The following is a 15157-nucleotide window of genomic DNA, read 5'->3' as shown; positions in this document are numbered from 1 at the left end:
ACAGGTGAGAGGAGCTTTCCCCTGGCCAGGAGGGATTTCAAAGGGGTTTACCCTTCCCTTTATATTTATGACAGATGTCAAGAATTATAACATTCATAAACCAGTCGGAGAACATTTCAATCTCTCTGGTCACGCGATTACAGACATGAAAGTTGCTATATTACAACAAAAAAACTTCAAATCCAGACTACAGCGAGAAACTGTTGAATTGGAATTCATTTGCAAATTTGATACAATTAACTTAGGCTTGAATAGAGACTGGGAGTGGCTAAGTCATTATGCAAGGTAACCTATTTCCCCTTGTTTTTTCCTACCCTCCCCCCTCCTCAGACGTTCTTGTTAAATCCTGGATTTGTGCTGGAAATGGCCCACCTTGATTATCATACACATTGTAAGGAGAGTGGTCACTTTAGATAAGCTATTACCAGCAGGAGAGTGGGGTGGGAGGAGGCATTTTTTCATGCTTTGTGTGTATATAAAAAGATCTTCTACACTTTCCACAGTATGCATCCGATGAAGTGAGCTGTAGCTCACGAAAGCTCATGCTCAAATAAATTGGTTGGTCTCTAAGGTGCCACAAGTACTCCTTTTCTTTCTAATTTTTTAACTGTCTGTGGGAGTTAAGTAATGACAAACAATTTATTTATCAATAGAGAAGTGATGAAATTGGGATTGTCAGATGATCTCCCTCTTTTAGAAAATGTGGCTGCAGTTCGTATACAATCAGCATTCATATGTTTTCAGTATGTTCTCATTTTTGGTAGGATTATCATGCCATTAATAGAATTATTAAGCCTCATAAAACACATGAATAATACAGAAGTGAATTTTGCTCGGTGTATTTAGCACAAGCAAGACAGCTGTAAAACAAAAATAATAAATATCAGGGGTTAACTTTAAACTTAATTTGCTGTGATTGTTTTGGTTCCAAAAACAAAAGTGTTTATTTAGAAGAAATTTTATAGCCTTGTGGGACCATGGATGCTGTGATGAAAGCAAGTCCCTCAGATTGTGACTGGAGTTTTCATATAAGGCAGTGTACCTATGTCTGGGCGTGCTCCCACCTCTCCACTGAGAAGGCAAAGGGTTAGCTGGACAGGGTGCAAAGAGACCTCTCTATTATCAGCCTCAATTTCTTAAAAAACTAAGTCTCTAGCTGCTATGGCCATGGAGGAAAAAATCAAAATCTCAAGTGAGTGTAACGGATACGGCAATATCTGCCACTGTTTGTAGAGAGCCTGTAACAACAGCTCTGAGGTGTGTTGTTATCTCAGATGCCAAAGATATTTTAAATGTCAGTATCATTAACTGTCTGACAGTTCATGTATTAAAGAAGAGGAAATATCATATTTGACTATCTACACCAGTGTTTCCCAAAGTGGGGGTGCATGCCCCTCTCAAAGCGTGCAAAGGACTATCTGATGAGGTGTGTGCAGAAAATGTATGAATTAAGATGGGCAGGCCTTTAACCATACATAATCAGGTTACCAGGGGGATGGCTGGTTTCACTTTCCTGAAGGGGGACTCAGATTTCACAAGTTTGGGAACCACTGATGTAGCTGAACAAAAAAATTGGTCTGATAGATAATGGCAGTCATCAGTTTGGAAGATCAGCTGTATTCCATGTATTATGTTACCTCAAGAAAATCAAGGCCAGTGATAGGCAAAGTTGATTAAATGAGAATGGTTTAACAGCGAATTTAAATGTGAATCTCAAGTCAAATGTAAATTCAAGTGCCTAAGAGATTTCAGCTTTAAATAAACTCCATTTAAATATCAACAAATGTGAATAACATTCACTTGAAGGTGAACCAAGTAACAGAATATCTGTGTTCGCAGCATTTATAAATATAAAGTCAAATACATCCAATTTTCTGCTTCAAGTAAAAGCTAAAAAACTACAAGTTTCCTGTATCAAAATGAGGAATGTCAAAATAAATCTGTACATCAAATAAGATGATTCCCATACTATCTAGTCAACAAACCATATTACAATTAATTACAGCTAAATGATCATTCTTATCTGATTTTTCCTTGCTGCTACTTGTTTGGTTCTGCCTTGTTTTCCCTGCCATTTCTAACAACCTGTTTAACAGCAATCAGTAAATAGAAACATTTCACCTCTAGAGACATTTTCCAGCCTAGTTCAGTGATATTCTGTCTCAGAAATAAATCTCACTCCAATATAACCCTTATAAACTGCTAGTATATTTTCATATCTTCATTTATATAAAGAGATGATAGCAAAAAACCTATGTTTATACAAGGCATGGGAATGGAACTGTGCAATTTCAGTGTTATATCTGATAATTTGCCATGGTAAGTTATTCAGCACCACCTTCATGGACAGCTCCATAGAGCATTGCTATTTAATGTTTCTGTTATAGTCTGATTCTATGTGTTTGTCTAGATACATTATTATCACCATGGGATAGTCAGCACTCCTTGGTCACCTAAAACACCCTTAAGGCCAGTAGACTTTTGCGGTGTGCAAGGAATGCAGAATAGTGCCAATAGTGTGGAATGGTCATTCATACAGCATCATTTATGTGGAAGTTCCAAAAAGTCTAGCACATTGTTGGCAATGATAATGCTAAGCTTTGTCCAGTCTGGCAAATTAGTAGAACTGAGAAAAGCTTTCATCACAAAATCCAAACACCAGTATGACTCAGCCTATGATCATCAAAAGGCTTCAAGATTTGTGGACCTTTTGAGTGAATGTGGGCAAAAATTTGAGTGAACCCACACTTTTCCCCCATAGGTTTCAGGGAGAGTTTTATTCTTTCATTCAACATCAGGCATAAGTCTGTGACATTGGCTGATTTTTCTCCGAGTCCTTGACGGTTTTTTTTGAACTCCAAAGTGAAAGTGATGGAATCCAAATGAAAGACAAACAGAAAGACCCTTGAACTGGCGAACACTTTGTAAATGGAAACTGCTGGTTTTCATGCCACTCCTAAAACTTATCTCTTTTGCTTTTACATATATTTTGGAGCAACATGACAAATTATATTTTAACTATATTTGTCCCTTATATTACCCATAAACTTTAGCTAGAAATATATTTTATTTTTCTTTTAATCCGCATTACACTGAATCATTGTATTCATTAAACAATTTGTGTTATATTTATAAACTAGTATCAATACAACATCTGTCAATAATGTGATATTCAAGTTCAGCGCTTCATCCAAACCCCGCTGATATCAATGGAAAGATTCCTATTGACCTCAGTGCATTTTGGACCATGTCCTCAGTTATTAGAATGAACTAACATGTCTTCTGTATTAAATACTGCCTGTCAGTTTTCTATTGATTTCATGTCTCCATCTGAGATGGCCGTTCACTATTCAACAACAAAATTACCATAGCTGATTTGATAGCTATTTTTATCCTAATAGGGTGAGGCATAATTATAATAGATTCTTCAAGTATTAACTGCAATACTAAGACTTCAATGGGAATTTTTCCTATTTAACACAGTATATGTGTTGATCAGGACATGAAGGAGAATGAAACAGAGACAGTGATGAATTGTAAAGGAGAAGGCTGCACCTGCATTCACTCTTTATTTTAATGTGGGGGTTAACCCGCTCCCCAATAACCAATATTCAGGGTTGGACCCCCTTCCGCCTAACTGCTAGGATTCAGCCCACCTCTGAATCCTCTCACCCTCCCCCTGTGAGGGGGGAACAAAGGTATGCATGAAAAGTGCTTAACTCTGTGAAAACATAAGATATTCCCTTCTTTGTCCAGGCTAATAAGATATCTCCCAGCAATTATCTCCCAGGTCTCTCACTCAATTTTACCTCTGGCGCATAGCCCCTGTATTAGCCACTGGAGGTGCCAGTGAATAGTTTGGCCACCCCTCCCCATTCACCTCATTGCCTGATAGCTGCCTCTGACCAATTCAGTCTCCAATTTGTCTACACCACATATTGGCCCCTGTGACTGATAAATGTGTACATCTTCCCTGTAAAGTTCAGGAACGCTGTACCTGATTTTCTTGTGTATGACCACAGTATCCCCAGTGGCCAGAAGGATTCTGGCAACTTCCTGGTTTACCATCTTCCAGGCATAATCCACTCCATAATCCATAATGCTCCCTGTCACACCTGCCTTGCAAGCATCTCAGACCAAACCTCCTTTGTATTCAGCCACAAGTGGGCTATCCAGCCCATATTCCTGTTAAATCCTGATGCTTAAATCTACCCTGGGGCAAACTGGCCCTTAAAATCTACTCCAGCCAAATACGGTGTATTGGGCAAGAAGATGAACAAGAAGGATGCAGCATTATATGTGTGGGGAGATCAGTGTAGAAAGTCTTTGTGAACAAACTGGAGGCTAAACAGGGATCCGAAGGAATAGAGGTCATGGTTCTTATTACACAGGAAATGAGAAACTGTCCCAAGCAGAGGAGGCTATATGTCAGAAGTTGTGAAACAGAATGGTAGAAAAGAGAAAGGGGTCTTTTCCCACACATCTGGCAACTATGCACAATGTTCTTTAAGGATGTTATAAAGAACGAGTGTCTATGGATTCAGTCTTCAAATCCTCAATCAAAACTCTCATTGAGTTTGGACTCAATAAGGACTTCCAGACTGAACCTTTACCCTGACATTCACCTAGCGCAGAAAGTCAGTAAAAAGACCCTATGTACCACTTTTGTGCCAAACAAGTGCTGCATTAAGTGGTTCGGCCCTTGAGCAGGCCTTCTGCATTGGGAGTTCATGGTATTCTGAATGCATATCTCTTCAAGGTCAATGGAGAAATTTCAAGCTGAGTCCTTTAAAAAAAACAACAATGATTTTGGGAAAAGTGGAACTTGAAAGGTCAGGAATTTAAATAATATCATCAAGGAAAGAGATCATGAGTAGCAGAGAGAAGCTATTCAGTAATTGCACACACTGTCAAAGTCTCATCAGATGTGCTAATTGTAATTGTAATGTGGGTTTGATCAAATTTATGTTGTTCTGTTAAATTATTTTCCTCCCCTTCACTGTGTTTAGACTGCCCCAGGAGTCTGAAGTCAGCGATCATGTTAGAGAGGTGAACTTTCAAAAGGGAAACTTTAGGAAAGGATGTGCTGCTACAACTGTGTTGTCAAAGTCCCATCACAAATAATGGTTTGTAGGCACAGTAACACCGCAGCAGCATGGCATACATATTGTGAGAGCTCATGGCAGGGATGAAATCAACTCGGGTCATCTCTGTATTTCATATGGGGTCAAATTCTGCTCTGACTGTTTTGTTGTACACTGGTGTGGGGGAGCATCCTTGAACCATCCCACAGGATGATTCATAGGGTTGAGAGACAAAACAATTGGGAATGCTCCTTTCTGTCAGCACCAGGTGCCAACAGCAGCATCTGTACATGCTGTGCCAAGAGCTGGGCCATGCGTATAAACCAGCTGATCATGCTCCCATGGAGCATATCTGAGCATTCCACCCAATATTCAGTGGGGCCCTAATGGCTTGATCCAAAACCTGTTGACATCAATGTTTTCCATTGATTTCAGTGGGCTTTGGATCAAGCCCAGGATGCATATATCTTCCCTACCGTTGGGCAGATGCCTTAGGGAGAGAGACTCCCTGCACCCTAATACACCTTCACAAGACATTTGCTCATAATATAGAAGTTTTTAATAATGCTTCCAAAGCATAATGGGATACTGGTGTTTGCTTTTCTTCTTTTCCTGACGAAAACATTGAGGAGCCCATAGGTCCACACTTGTACCTGCATTCACATTAGCTGCAAGCAAACATTGTAGGCTGTAAATTATTATACTTGGTACAAATATAATTGTATATAGCTTTAATGCTTGTGAAAGCCAGGCTGACAGGGCTGGCAACTGAAGTTCTGTCCACAGAGGAGTACAGGGAGGGCAGTGAAGTACAGATTTGCCAAACCCTCCCCCAGGGGTGCATCAACTCCCTCCCAGAGGATAAAAGGGTAGATTTGGTTTCTGTGCCCATTCGGTCCTTTCTCTCTGTGCCCAAAAAGATGCCAAATGTGATGGTTGTATGTGTGATGCAGACAAAAAATGTGTAACTGGAACTCAAATCAAAGGGGATAATACAGCTAATCTCGTTTTATCTAATTGCAAATTTAAACTAATTTAAGCTGATTTCCTATACTGACTGATTCAGTTCAGCTCTGGATTTTCTCTTGACACAGAGGCTGCATTTCAGTTTGGATCTAGTGTGTCCTTTCCACCACTTCATGCAATAATTTGGTTTTAATGAGAGTGACCTCAGAAGTAATTTTATAAAAAGGGTTGTTGCAGAGTGAGAGGAATGCAAGAATGCCTATTACATTATGCCTTTATGTTCCTCCTTTCTTTTTGTACCCCCTATGTAATGATCTTCAGATTTTGTATAATAAAAAAACAACGTTTTTCTATGTCACTGTAATAATGGTCAATGAGTTCGAGTAAATTAGATGCTTAGGAACAAAGCCAGTTTTTAATGGCAGTTTAATATTGGAGATCTATCAAATTTCCTACAGATTGCTGCTAATTCTTGCCATAAGAATATTGAAGCTTCAGTATCTACAGAATCCCACTAAGGGTCTGATACTGCACTTTTGACATCAGCGGGAGTTTTACTATTTACTTCAATAGAAGCACGATCAGGGTTTAAGTATTGGTCTACAGAGAAAAAATTTCTGTGCACACATTACTTCAGAAACATTAGGCTAGCAGAAAATATTTAAAACACAGAATGAGATTTTATTTTTGTAGCCGTAGCTAAATAGTATCAGTTGCCATTAACACTTTATCGATGGATGATATTCATTTTTAACACAGAAAGAAAAAATTAAGTAAACTATTTCTTGTCTTGAATTATAGTTCAACTGCCATGCTGTTTCAAATGTCTTTTGTGCTGCTGTTCTAAACTACTCAGCGAGAGAGTAGGTTTTCCAAGAGTGAAATGTGGCGTAAGAAAGAACCAAAGCAAATTTCAAGAATAATGAGGTTTGTGTGTGAAAACTTGCATATGTGCCTGTAATGCGTGTGGGTATGTTAAATGAATAAGCCTTTTAAAAGGATAAAATGTACGGTAAATGTATGTCTCTATTCATAGGTTCCTCTGTTTTTTATGGCACCTACTCATTTAATGCTAAACATGACACCTTATTATGTAGGTTGGTTACTTGATCTCCTAATTAATCACAAAATTCTGGCCAAGTGGCCCGGCCGTATCTCAGATATTTCCCTCAGTAATCCTAAATTCTGTTCAGCCACTCCAACACTAAATAGTATGAGGCAAGGAGCCTGGAGGAGGAGACACGTAAGCTTAGCTGCAGCTTGGCTCTGAACCTCTAGGGCATTGTTTCTCAAAGGGCTCGGCTGTTCCCCCTCTCACTTTCACTCGTCTCCATCAGGCCTGGTCTACACTTAAAAGTTTTGCCTCATAGTATGTTGGATAAGGGTATAAAAAAATCACACCCCTACCCAACATAGCAGAAGCTCTAGTATAGGTGCAGTTATGCCAGCAAAAAATACATTTTGCCGGTAAAGCATATTTTATTCAGGCTGTTGGTATAAGGTATATCGGCAAAAGAACTGCTGCTGGTATAAGCTGTATCTCCACTGGGAGGGTATAGCTATACTGGCAAACCCTTTCTTGTGTAGACAGTTGCTGCTGTTACTATTGCTCCCCTGCCAGGCTTTGCCTAATGACTTGTAAAATCTAATTAATTGCAATACAGGGAGTCCTCGGACTTACGACACAATTCGTTCCTTAGAATTGCATCATAAGTTGAAACGTTTTTCCCAAAGGAATCAATGGTATGAAGGGGGGATTGATTCCTGCACCAAGACTTGGTAGACTATTTTCACAATAACCCAGATATTTGTACTAAATGAATTATAGATGACTAATGCTGCAACATCAATGTATTTACTGGACACTGTATTTTGTAAACAGCATTCAAAGAAACATAAAAACTCAACAAGCTATCCTGCTGCCTCAAAGCCAATCAGAAGTGACCACTTCCAGCTCCATACCAGTATAACACAACCAGGAAGTGATTTCACAGGAACTTTATACAAATCTAGCATCATAAGAGCAAAACAAGCATCGTAAGGGCAAAATGGGCAGTCAATTGAAAAGCGTCATAAGTGGCGTCCAATGTAAGTCGGGTGTCATAAGTCCGAGGACACCCTGTAATTAAAACATACCATGTGGAATGATGCACAGTTTTAATTACACTGCAAAGTCCCAATGAAATAAAAACTTTAAATTCTTGCATGCAAAGTACTCCACTTAGGAAGGAACAATCAATTGGGATACAAAATGGGAAATGACTGCCTAGGAAGGAGTACTGCGGAAAGGGATCTGGGGGTCATAGTGTATTGCAAGCTAAATATGAGTCAACAGTATAACGCTGTTGCAAAAAAAGCAAACATCATTCTGGGATGTATTATCAGGATTCTTGTAAGCAAGAAGTAATTCTTCGCTCTACTCCAAGCTCATTAGGCCTCAAATGGAGTATTGTGGCCCGTTCTGGGCACCACATTTCAGGAAAGATGTAGGGAAATTGGAGAAAGTCCAGAGAAGAGCAACAAAAATGATTAAAGGTCTAGAAAACATGATTGATGAGGGAAGATTGAAAAAATTGGGTTTGTTTAGTCTGGAGAAGAGGAGACTGAGAGGGGACATGATAACTGTTTTCAAGTACATAAAAGGTTGTTACAAGGAGGAGAGAGGTAAATTGTTCTTGTTAACCCCTGAGGATAAGACAAGAAGCAATGGGCTTAAATTGTAGCTAGGGCGGTTTAGGTTGGACGTTAGGAAAAAATTCCTAACTGGCAGGGTGGCTAAGCACTCAAATAAATTGCCTAGGGAAGTTGTGGAATCTCCGTCATTGTAGATTATTAAGAGTAGGTTAGACAAACACCTGTCACGGACATTCTAGATAGTACTTAGTCCTGCCATGAGTGCAGGGGGCTGGAGTAGATGACCTCACAAGGTCCCTTCCAGTCCTACAATTCTATGATTTTATGATTATAGAAAACCAAAATTATTTCCTTTGCACTAAACATCCTTCAAAAATATGAACAGGTATATAGCTGACAACTATAATTCTACCATATTGCAAATCTGCCTTTCCATGTGCATTTTCAACTCTTACTGAAACACCTGGTGAACACAGGATTTGCATGTTACCAGCAACGGGCACCAAAAATAAATGACTCAGAGATAACAGGGAGCATCACCTTGATTCACTAAGTTGCACTCTCTTCTCTGGACAAGAAGGTCATGTGTCCAGGTCCTAGAAAAGGGTTTTTTCTTGTATGTAATGCTAACACTGCAGTGCAGTGTTATAAGTGGGGTGACCAGATGTCCCTATTTTATAGGGACAGTCACGATATTTGGGGCTTTTTCTTATATAGGCTCCTATTAACCCCAACTCCCTGTCCTGATTTTTACCCCTATACCCCTGTACTTCAGAGTCACCCATTCCTCAGATGAGATCTTCCCCTCTCTAGTCCTACTGCACGTTTTGAAAAGTGCATGAAATAACCCCTGTATCCTGGCCAGCATCCCCTAACTAAAGCCAAGTCTGATGACAAATTAGACAAATGCTGCTTTCATGATTGTATTACCTCAATAGAACTCTGTCCTGTACTACTGGCTATTTCATATATTACTCTTTATATTCTGTATTACATTACATTCTGTATTGCAATATGAAGTCTGATTATGTATTTATTTTTCCTTCACATTTTTTAAATAAAATTATAGTGTTATTAAATATTTTATAGAACCCAAGGATGTGCAAGCTACAACAATGTTATTCTAGGATGCTGAGGTATGTGCAATACCCCAGGCTTTATGTAGGCTTCAAACCTTTACACAGTGAAACCTGATATTCTAACATAGCTGGAGCATGTCTCACAGTTGAGTGAGGAGTGCTTGCACTGCAATATGATTTGCTTGGGAATCCATTCCTTTGATAACTGACCTCAGGCCATGAAGGATTTCAGTTCCAGGATCACTTATTGGTACCTGGCTATGCAATGTTATCCCTTCCACGTTCTCTTGCCATCCTGTAGCAGTTTGCTAATGTTCACTTTTTTTCCCTGAGTCGGTAGTGGGATGACTTTCTATTGAGAAAAGGCCCTTAGCAATGCCCTAAATAGAGGTGTAATGACACATACAGCCCAGATTAATTAGAGCATAGCTTCTTTCCTCCCTCTGCTTGGACTGTGGGTCGAAGGAAGACGAAAAGAGATGGTTCAGGATTCATTGAGCACAAGTAGATGGCTCTTATTGCCCTAATATAAATGGTTCTCCTCAGAAGGAAGAGGGTTGACAGGAAAGACTTTGGAGAGAAGCATACCTGTCTGGGTTACTCCAAAGCATGTGTGATGGGTTCTACTTTGTATGTTTATTCTACATTATTCTGAGTTGAAAAAAAATGGGGATTATGTCTGGGAATGACTCTCAGACCTCTGTGGCCTTTTTTGTTTGTGTTTAGAGAGCTGAGTCTGCTATAAGTTAGAGCCCAACTTGAAAAGAGTGATGTACCTCTCAAAGTATGAGCTAGCCCAAGCCAATGGCCCCCTACCTCTTATTTCTATTGGGGTCAGTGAGTTAGCTGTCATATGTAGGACAGATTTGTATATTGCTATATTGCACTCCACATTTTTTTGTATATTAGAGCACTTCTGGCTGCCTTATTGAGTCTTTGGAAGAACACCAAACATCAAAAGATGGTTTTAAATGAACCATTTCTGAGAAATGAGAACAAATGCTCTTTGACTGAGCATCAATTAAAGAGTAAAGTAGAAAATAATTAACATTAGTACTTCTAATGGAAACCTTGAGTTACTTACGGCTTTTTTTAAAAAAATATGCTTTTCCAAATAAAATACTTCTATAGATTTGTTTCTCATAACTGTTAAACGTTCATAAATAATTTCAAGGCTGCCCATATTCCTTTATCTTACAAATAATTGAACTAAATGCTAGAACCATTAAATTCTGTAATATATTCTGTTCTTTTATCATAATGCTAGCTATCTGAAGGGAAATGACCAGATATTCCTGACAAAATGAATGCTACAAGACATTGAAATGCCTGTTTCCCGTTAAAATTAATGGCAAAATGTTTCTCCTTAGACTGAGGTCAAGGCATTTTTTGTAAAAGATGACAATCCGTGGAACTTGTTCTATACAGTGATCTGTGAGAACCTGATTTTGTTTGCCTTCAGACTACTGTATAAGGTTTTACTTCTCAACCAAGCTTTTGCCTAATCAAAGGGCCATTTCCTTCATTCTTTAAGTGCACCCAAACTGTCATAGGCCTCACAGTGGTGCAGGATCAGGCTCTTAAGGCATTTCTTTTTCTTTCCTTGTTTAGACTTTTCTAGTTTAAAACTTGATGTTTGATTGTATATGTGATGAAATGAGAGATGTGTGCACTATGACTTATTAAATTAACTAAACTGAATGATTAATTTCAGAACATGTTAATCAGTTTAATAGAGTGCTTTGTGGGGTGAGGAGGCCTAGTGTTTGCCATCCTTAGTGCCATCCTCTCTGTGAGTAGGATTTGCAGTCCAGTCCTTCTCTTAATCAGAGGTGCACTGAGGTGGCAGGAGGTCTATGTCCCTCCTGTAACAGGGGTCATTGGCAGCGGAGCTTGGACCCACCCATTCAACCAGGCTCTGACCCATGACCCTAGGAGGGTCAACTGTGTCTGACCCCTGAAGGTGTCTTCTGAGTTACCCTCCGTGGGTCACTTCCTCCCGTCTGCCTTTCTCCTCCAGTCTGATATGAGGCAAAAAGAAAAGGCAACCAAAACCATCAGCCACAACCAGGCTCAACACATAGTCTTTCTCCCTCTGGAAGGCTTCTCTGGCATCCTTGTCAAGAACCTCCATGGAAAGTCTGTCCTCCTCCCCAGTCTCCCTCCTTCTGAGCTGGGTTGCTCCCTTTTCAACTCTTTCTTCAGTTGGAGCATGCGCTGCAGGTCTGGAGAGGTGGGGCTATCTGGGCCCAGTACAGCCCTTTAACCCCTTCAAGCCCAGTGTGGGGTCATACACCCCATCACAATCAGCCATTCAGTTTCTCACCAATGAGTAAGGTTTAAAATAATTACATTTAATGCTGAATGCTAAAAGATGAATGTTTAATGTAATTACAGAAACTGTGGCATTTTGTATTCTTTGCCTGTAGAGTTAATTTGAATTAATGAATATCACCAACCCTTTTTTATTTTAAAATTGTAGGCCAAATCATGCTTACCTTACTCATAAGTAGACCCTCTGGAGTCAGTAAGAGAAGCAGTATTTGACTTGGTGTGGGTAAATCTAGAGTTTTTCTTTGTGAAAATCAAATAAAAGAAAGGGGAAAAAAAGAAAAGAAAAATTTTAGATAATTTTGACTTTATTTGGAGCACTTAACACTTTTTTAAAAGAATACAAACAACCACTAACAAATACCTTTACTTTTAGCATCCAGGATGGTTTGCTAACCAGAGTCTTGTTTATTTTGTTTTACAGATTTTGGCCATTGTATCCATTCTGTTCATCGTTCTGTCAACCATTGCTTTGTCTCTCAACACACTACCTGAGCTTCAAGAAACAGATGAATTTGGACAACCAAATGACAACCCCCAGTTAGCACATGTTGAAGCTGTGTGTATTGCTTGGTTTACTATGGAGTACCTTCTGCGTTTCCTGTCCTCACCAAATAAGTGGAAGTTCTTCAAAGGTCCATTAAATGTGATTGATTTACTGGCCATTTTGCCATATTATGTCACCATTTTCCTCACAGAGTCCAACAAAAGTGTGCTGCAGTTCCAAAACGTCAGGCGTGTGGTTCAGATATTTCGTATTATGAGGATACTAAGGATCCTTAAACTTGCCAGGCATTCAACAGGCCTTCAGTCTTTAGGTTTCACTCTCAGGCGGAGTTACAATGAATTGGGTTTGTTGATATTATTTTTAGCAATGGGAATAATGATCTTTTCCAGCCTTGTGTTTTTTGCTGAAAAGGATGAAGATGCTACGAAGTTTACCAGTATCCCTGCATCCTTTTGGTGGGCTACCATCACTATGACCACTGTAGGATATGGTGACATTTATCCTAAGACTCTACTCGGAAAAATAGTTGGAGGACTGTGTTGCATTGCTGGAGTGCTGGTAATCGCCCTGCCCATACCAATCATTGTGAATAACTTCTCTGAGTTTTACAAGGAGCAAAAACGGCAGGAAAAGGCCATTAAAAGAAGAGAGGCCCTTGAGCGAGCTAAAAGAAATGGAAGCATTGTCTCCATGAACCTGAAAGATGCTTTTGCACGCAGTATGGAACTCATTGACGTAGCAGTGGACACAGGAAAGCCTGGCAATCCAGCCAGTTCAAAGGATACACCTGATGATAACCACCTATCTCCGAGCAGGTGGAAGTGGGCCAGAAGGACAATGTCTGAAACAAGTTCAAATAAGTCTTTTGAGAACAAATATCAGGAAGTTAGTCAGCAGGGCTCCCATGAGCAATTGAATAATGCTGCTGCTGCTGCGTCCAGCCCACAACACCTGAGTGCTCAAAAACTAGAGATGTTATATAATGAAATTACTAAAACTCAGTCTCAGCTTAATCTTAACGCTGGCTACCAAGATCAGCCAGCAAAACCACCTGAGTATGAGGAAGAAATAGAAATGGAAGAGGTCACTGGGCAGAGAGATCAGCTGCCAGCTGGACATACAGATGTAATAACAGACATGAGAAGCACATCTAGTATTGATAGCTTCACCAGTTGTGCAACTGACTTCACAGAAACAGAAAGGTCACCCCTTCCTCCTTACCTTGGCTCTCACCTGCAAATGAGATTCCCGAGTGACTCTGTTAATCTAGAGGACAACCAACGAACAAAGAGTTCTCCATTTGTATCACTCACAAGAGAGAAAACGTTTGCCCCTAGAGATGTCACTTTTGACTATAAGCCAATTGACACTGCTGCAAACAACGATGGTTGTGGCTCCCAAACTGTCCTGTATGGTCACTTGCGTTTTGACAGTGCCATGGAAAGCCCCAAAAGTTCTCTAAAAGGTAACAATCCATTAAAACCTAGATCCCTTAAAGTTAACTTTAAGGAAAACAGAGGCAGTGCTCCACAAACTCCACCAAGCACTGTGAGGCCATTGCCAGTAACAGCAGGAGCGGACTTTACACAGTCTACATCTCAGCATATTAGCACCATTCTTTTAGAAGAGAATTCACCCCAAGGTGAAAGACCCGTCATGCTGGGTGCTGATGCCTCGATGCTTTGCCAGGGACCTCCTAAAAGATCATCCCCTCTGTTTCCCAAACAAAAGCTTTTCACTTTCCCTTCGAAGGAGAAGAGAAGCTTTACTGAAATAGACACTGAAGAAGAAGAAGACTTCATGGAGATCACTGGTGTAAAACACGAAAAGCAGCAGGATATCAAAACAAATTGCTTTGGGGACAAACACAGTGATGGCACCCATTTAACAGACGAGCCAAGAGTCAGCTCTTCTTCACCCAAAAGCATGGGCCACAACTGTACTCAAGACATTTACCATGCTGGGAGTGAAGTAAAGAAGGGCAGTAACCAAGAAAGTTACAAAATGGAAAACCATTTATTTGCCCCAGAAATTCATTCAAATCCAGGAGAACCTGGTTATTGTCCCACACGTGAAACCAGCATGTGACTAGTCACAAAAGCAATAAAAAAAACTCTTCTTAAAACCACAGTTAGCAATGCCTGTGAACTAAAACATGGAAGCCTCAAAACAAAAACAAAAAAAAGTGCATAAAATTGTTATTTTTGCATGGCATGAAGAGTTGTTTAGTTTACGTACTGTTTAAGTAAAGAGTTCCAAGACTGCTTTTTGTAACAAACAAACAAAAGGGGAGAAAAAAATGACTCAAGAACAGTGAGTAAAATAAAGAGAGCTCTATTAGGAGCCAGTGTTCTGCAAAGTCTGACATTTTGATCCTTTCACTTTATGATTGTAGACAGATTTTAAACTCTGAACTTTTTTTTTCTCTTGGTTACAAGGAGTTTTAGAATTTGCACATGAAAGGATTAAAAGTCAATGCATGCATTCATAATGATGTGAAACAAGGTGCTTTGAGCTTGCAAATTAATATATTTGTAAATAGTTTGGGGTCGGGG

The 15157-nt window shown here is 39.7% G+C and overlaps 1 protein-coding gene across 1 annotated transcript in view; it reads left to right on the top strand.

Moving 5' to 3' along the window:
- The window catches only part of KCNB2 (potassium voltage-gated channel subfamily B member 2), a 306079-nt gene extending 291199 nt beyond the window's left edge, over positions 1-14880 (top strand). Inside the window, exon 3 of the mRNA XM_084621353.1 lies at positions 12519-14880. Within this exon, the coding sequence (XP_084477479.1) occupies positions 12519-14690 (2172 nt within the window). The 3' untranslated portion in view covers positions 14691-14880. The remainder of the gene's footprint in view (positions 1-12518) is intronic.
- The last annotated feature ends 277 nt before the right edge of the window (positions 14881-15157 follow it).

Source organism: Lepidochelys olivacea (genome assembly GCF_965140295.1).
Source record: "Lepidochelys olivacea isolate rLepOli2 genome assembly, chromosome: 2".
NCBI lineage: Eukaryota > Metazoa > Chordata > Testudines > Cheloniidae > Lepidochelys > Lepidochelys olivacea.
Note: the sequence above shows the minus strand (reverse complement) of the source record. Positions and strands in the feature narration are given on the sequence as shown.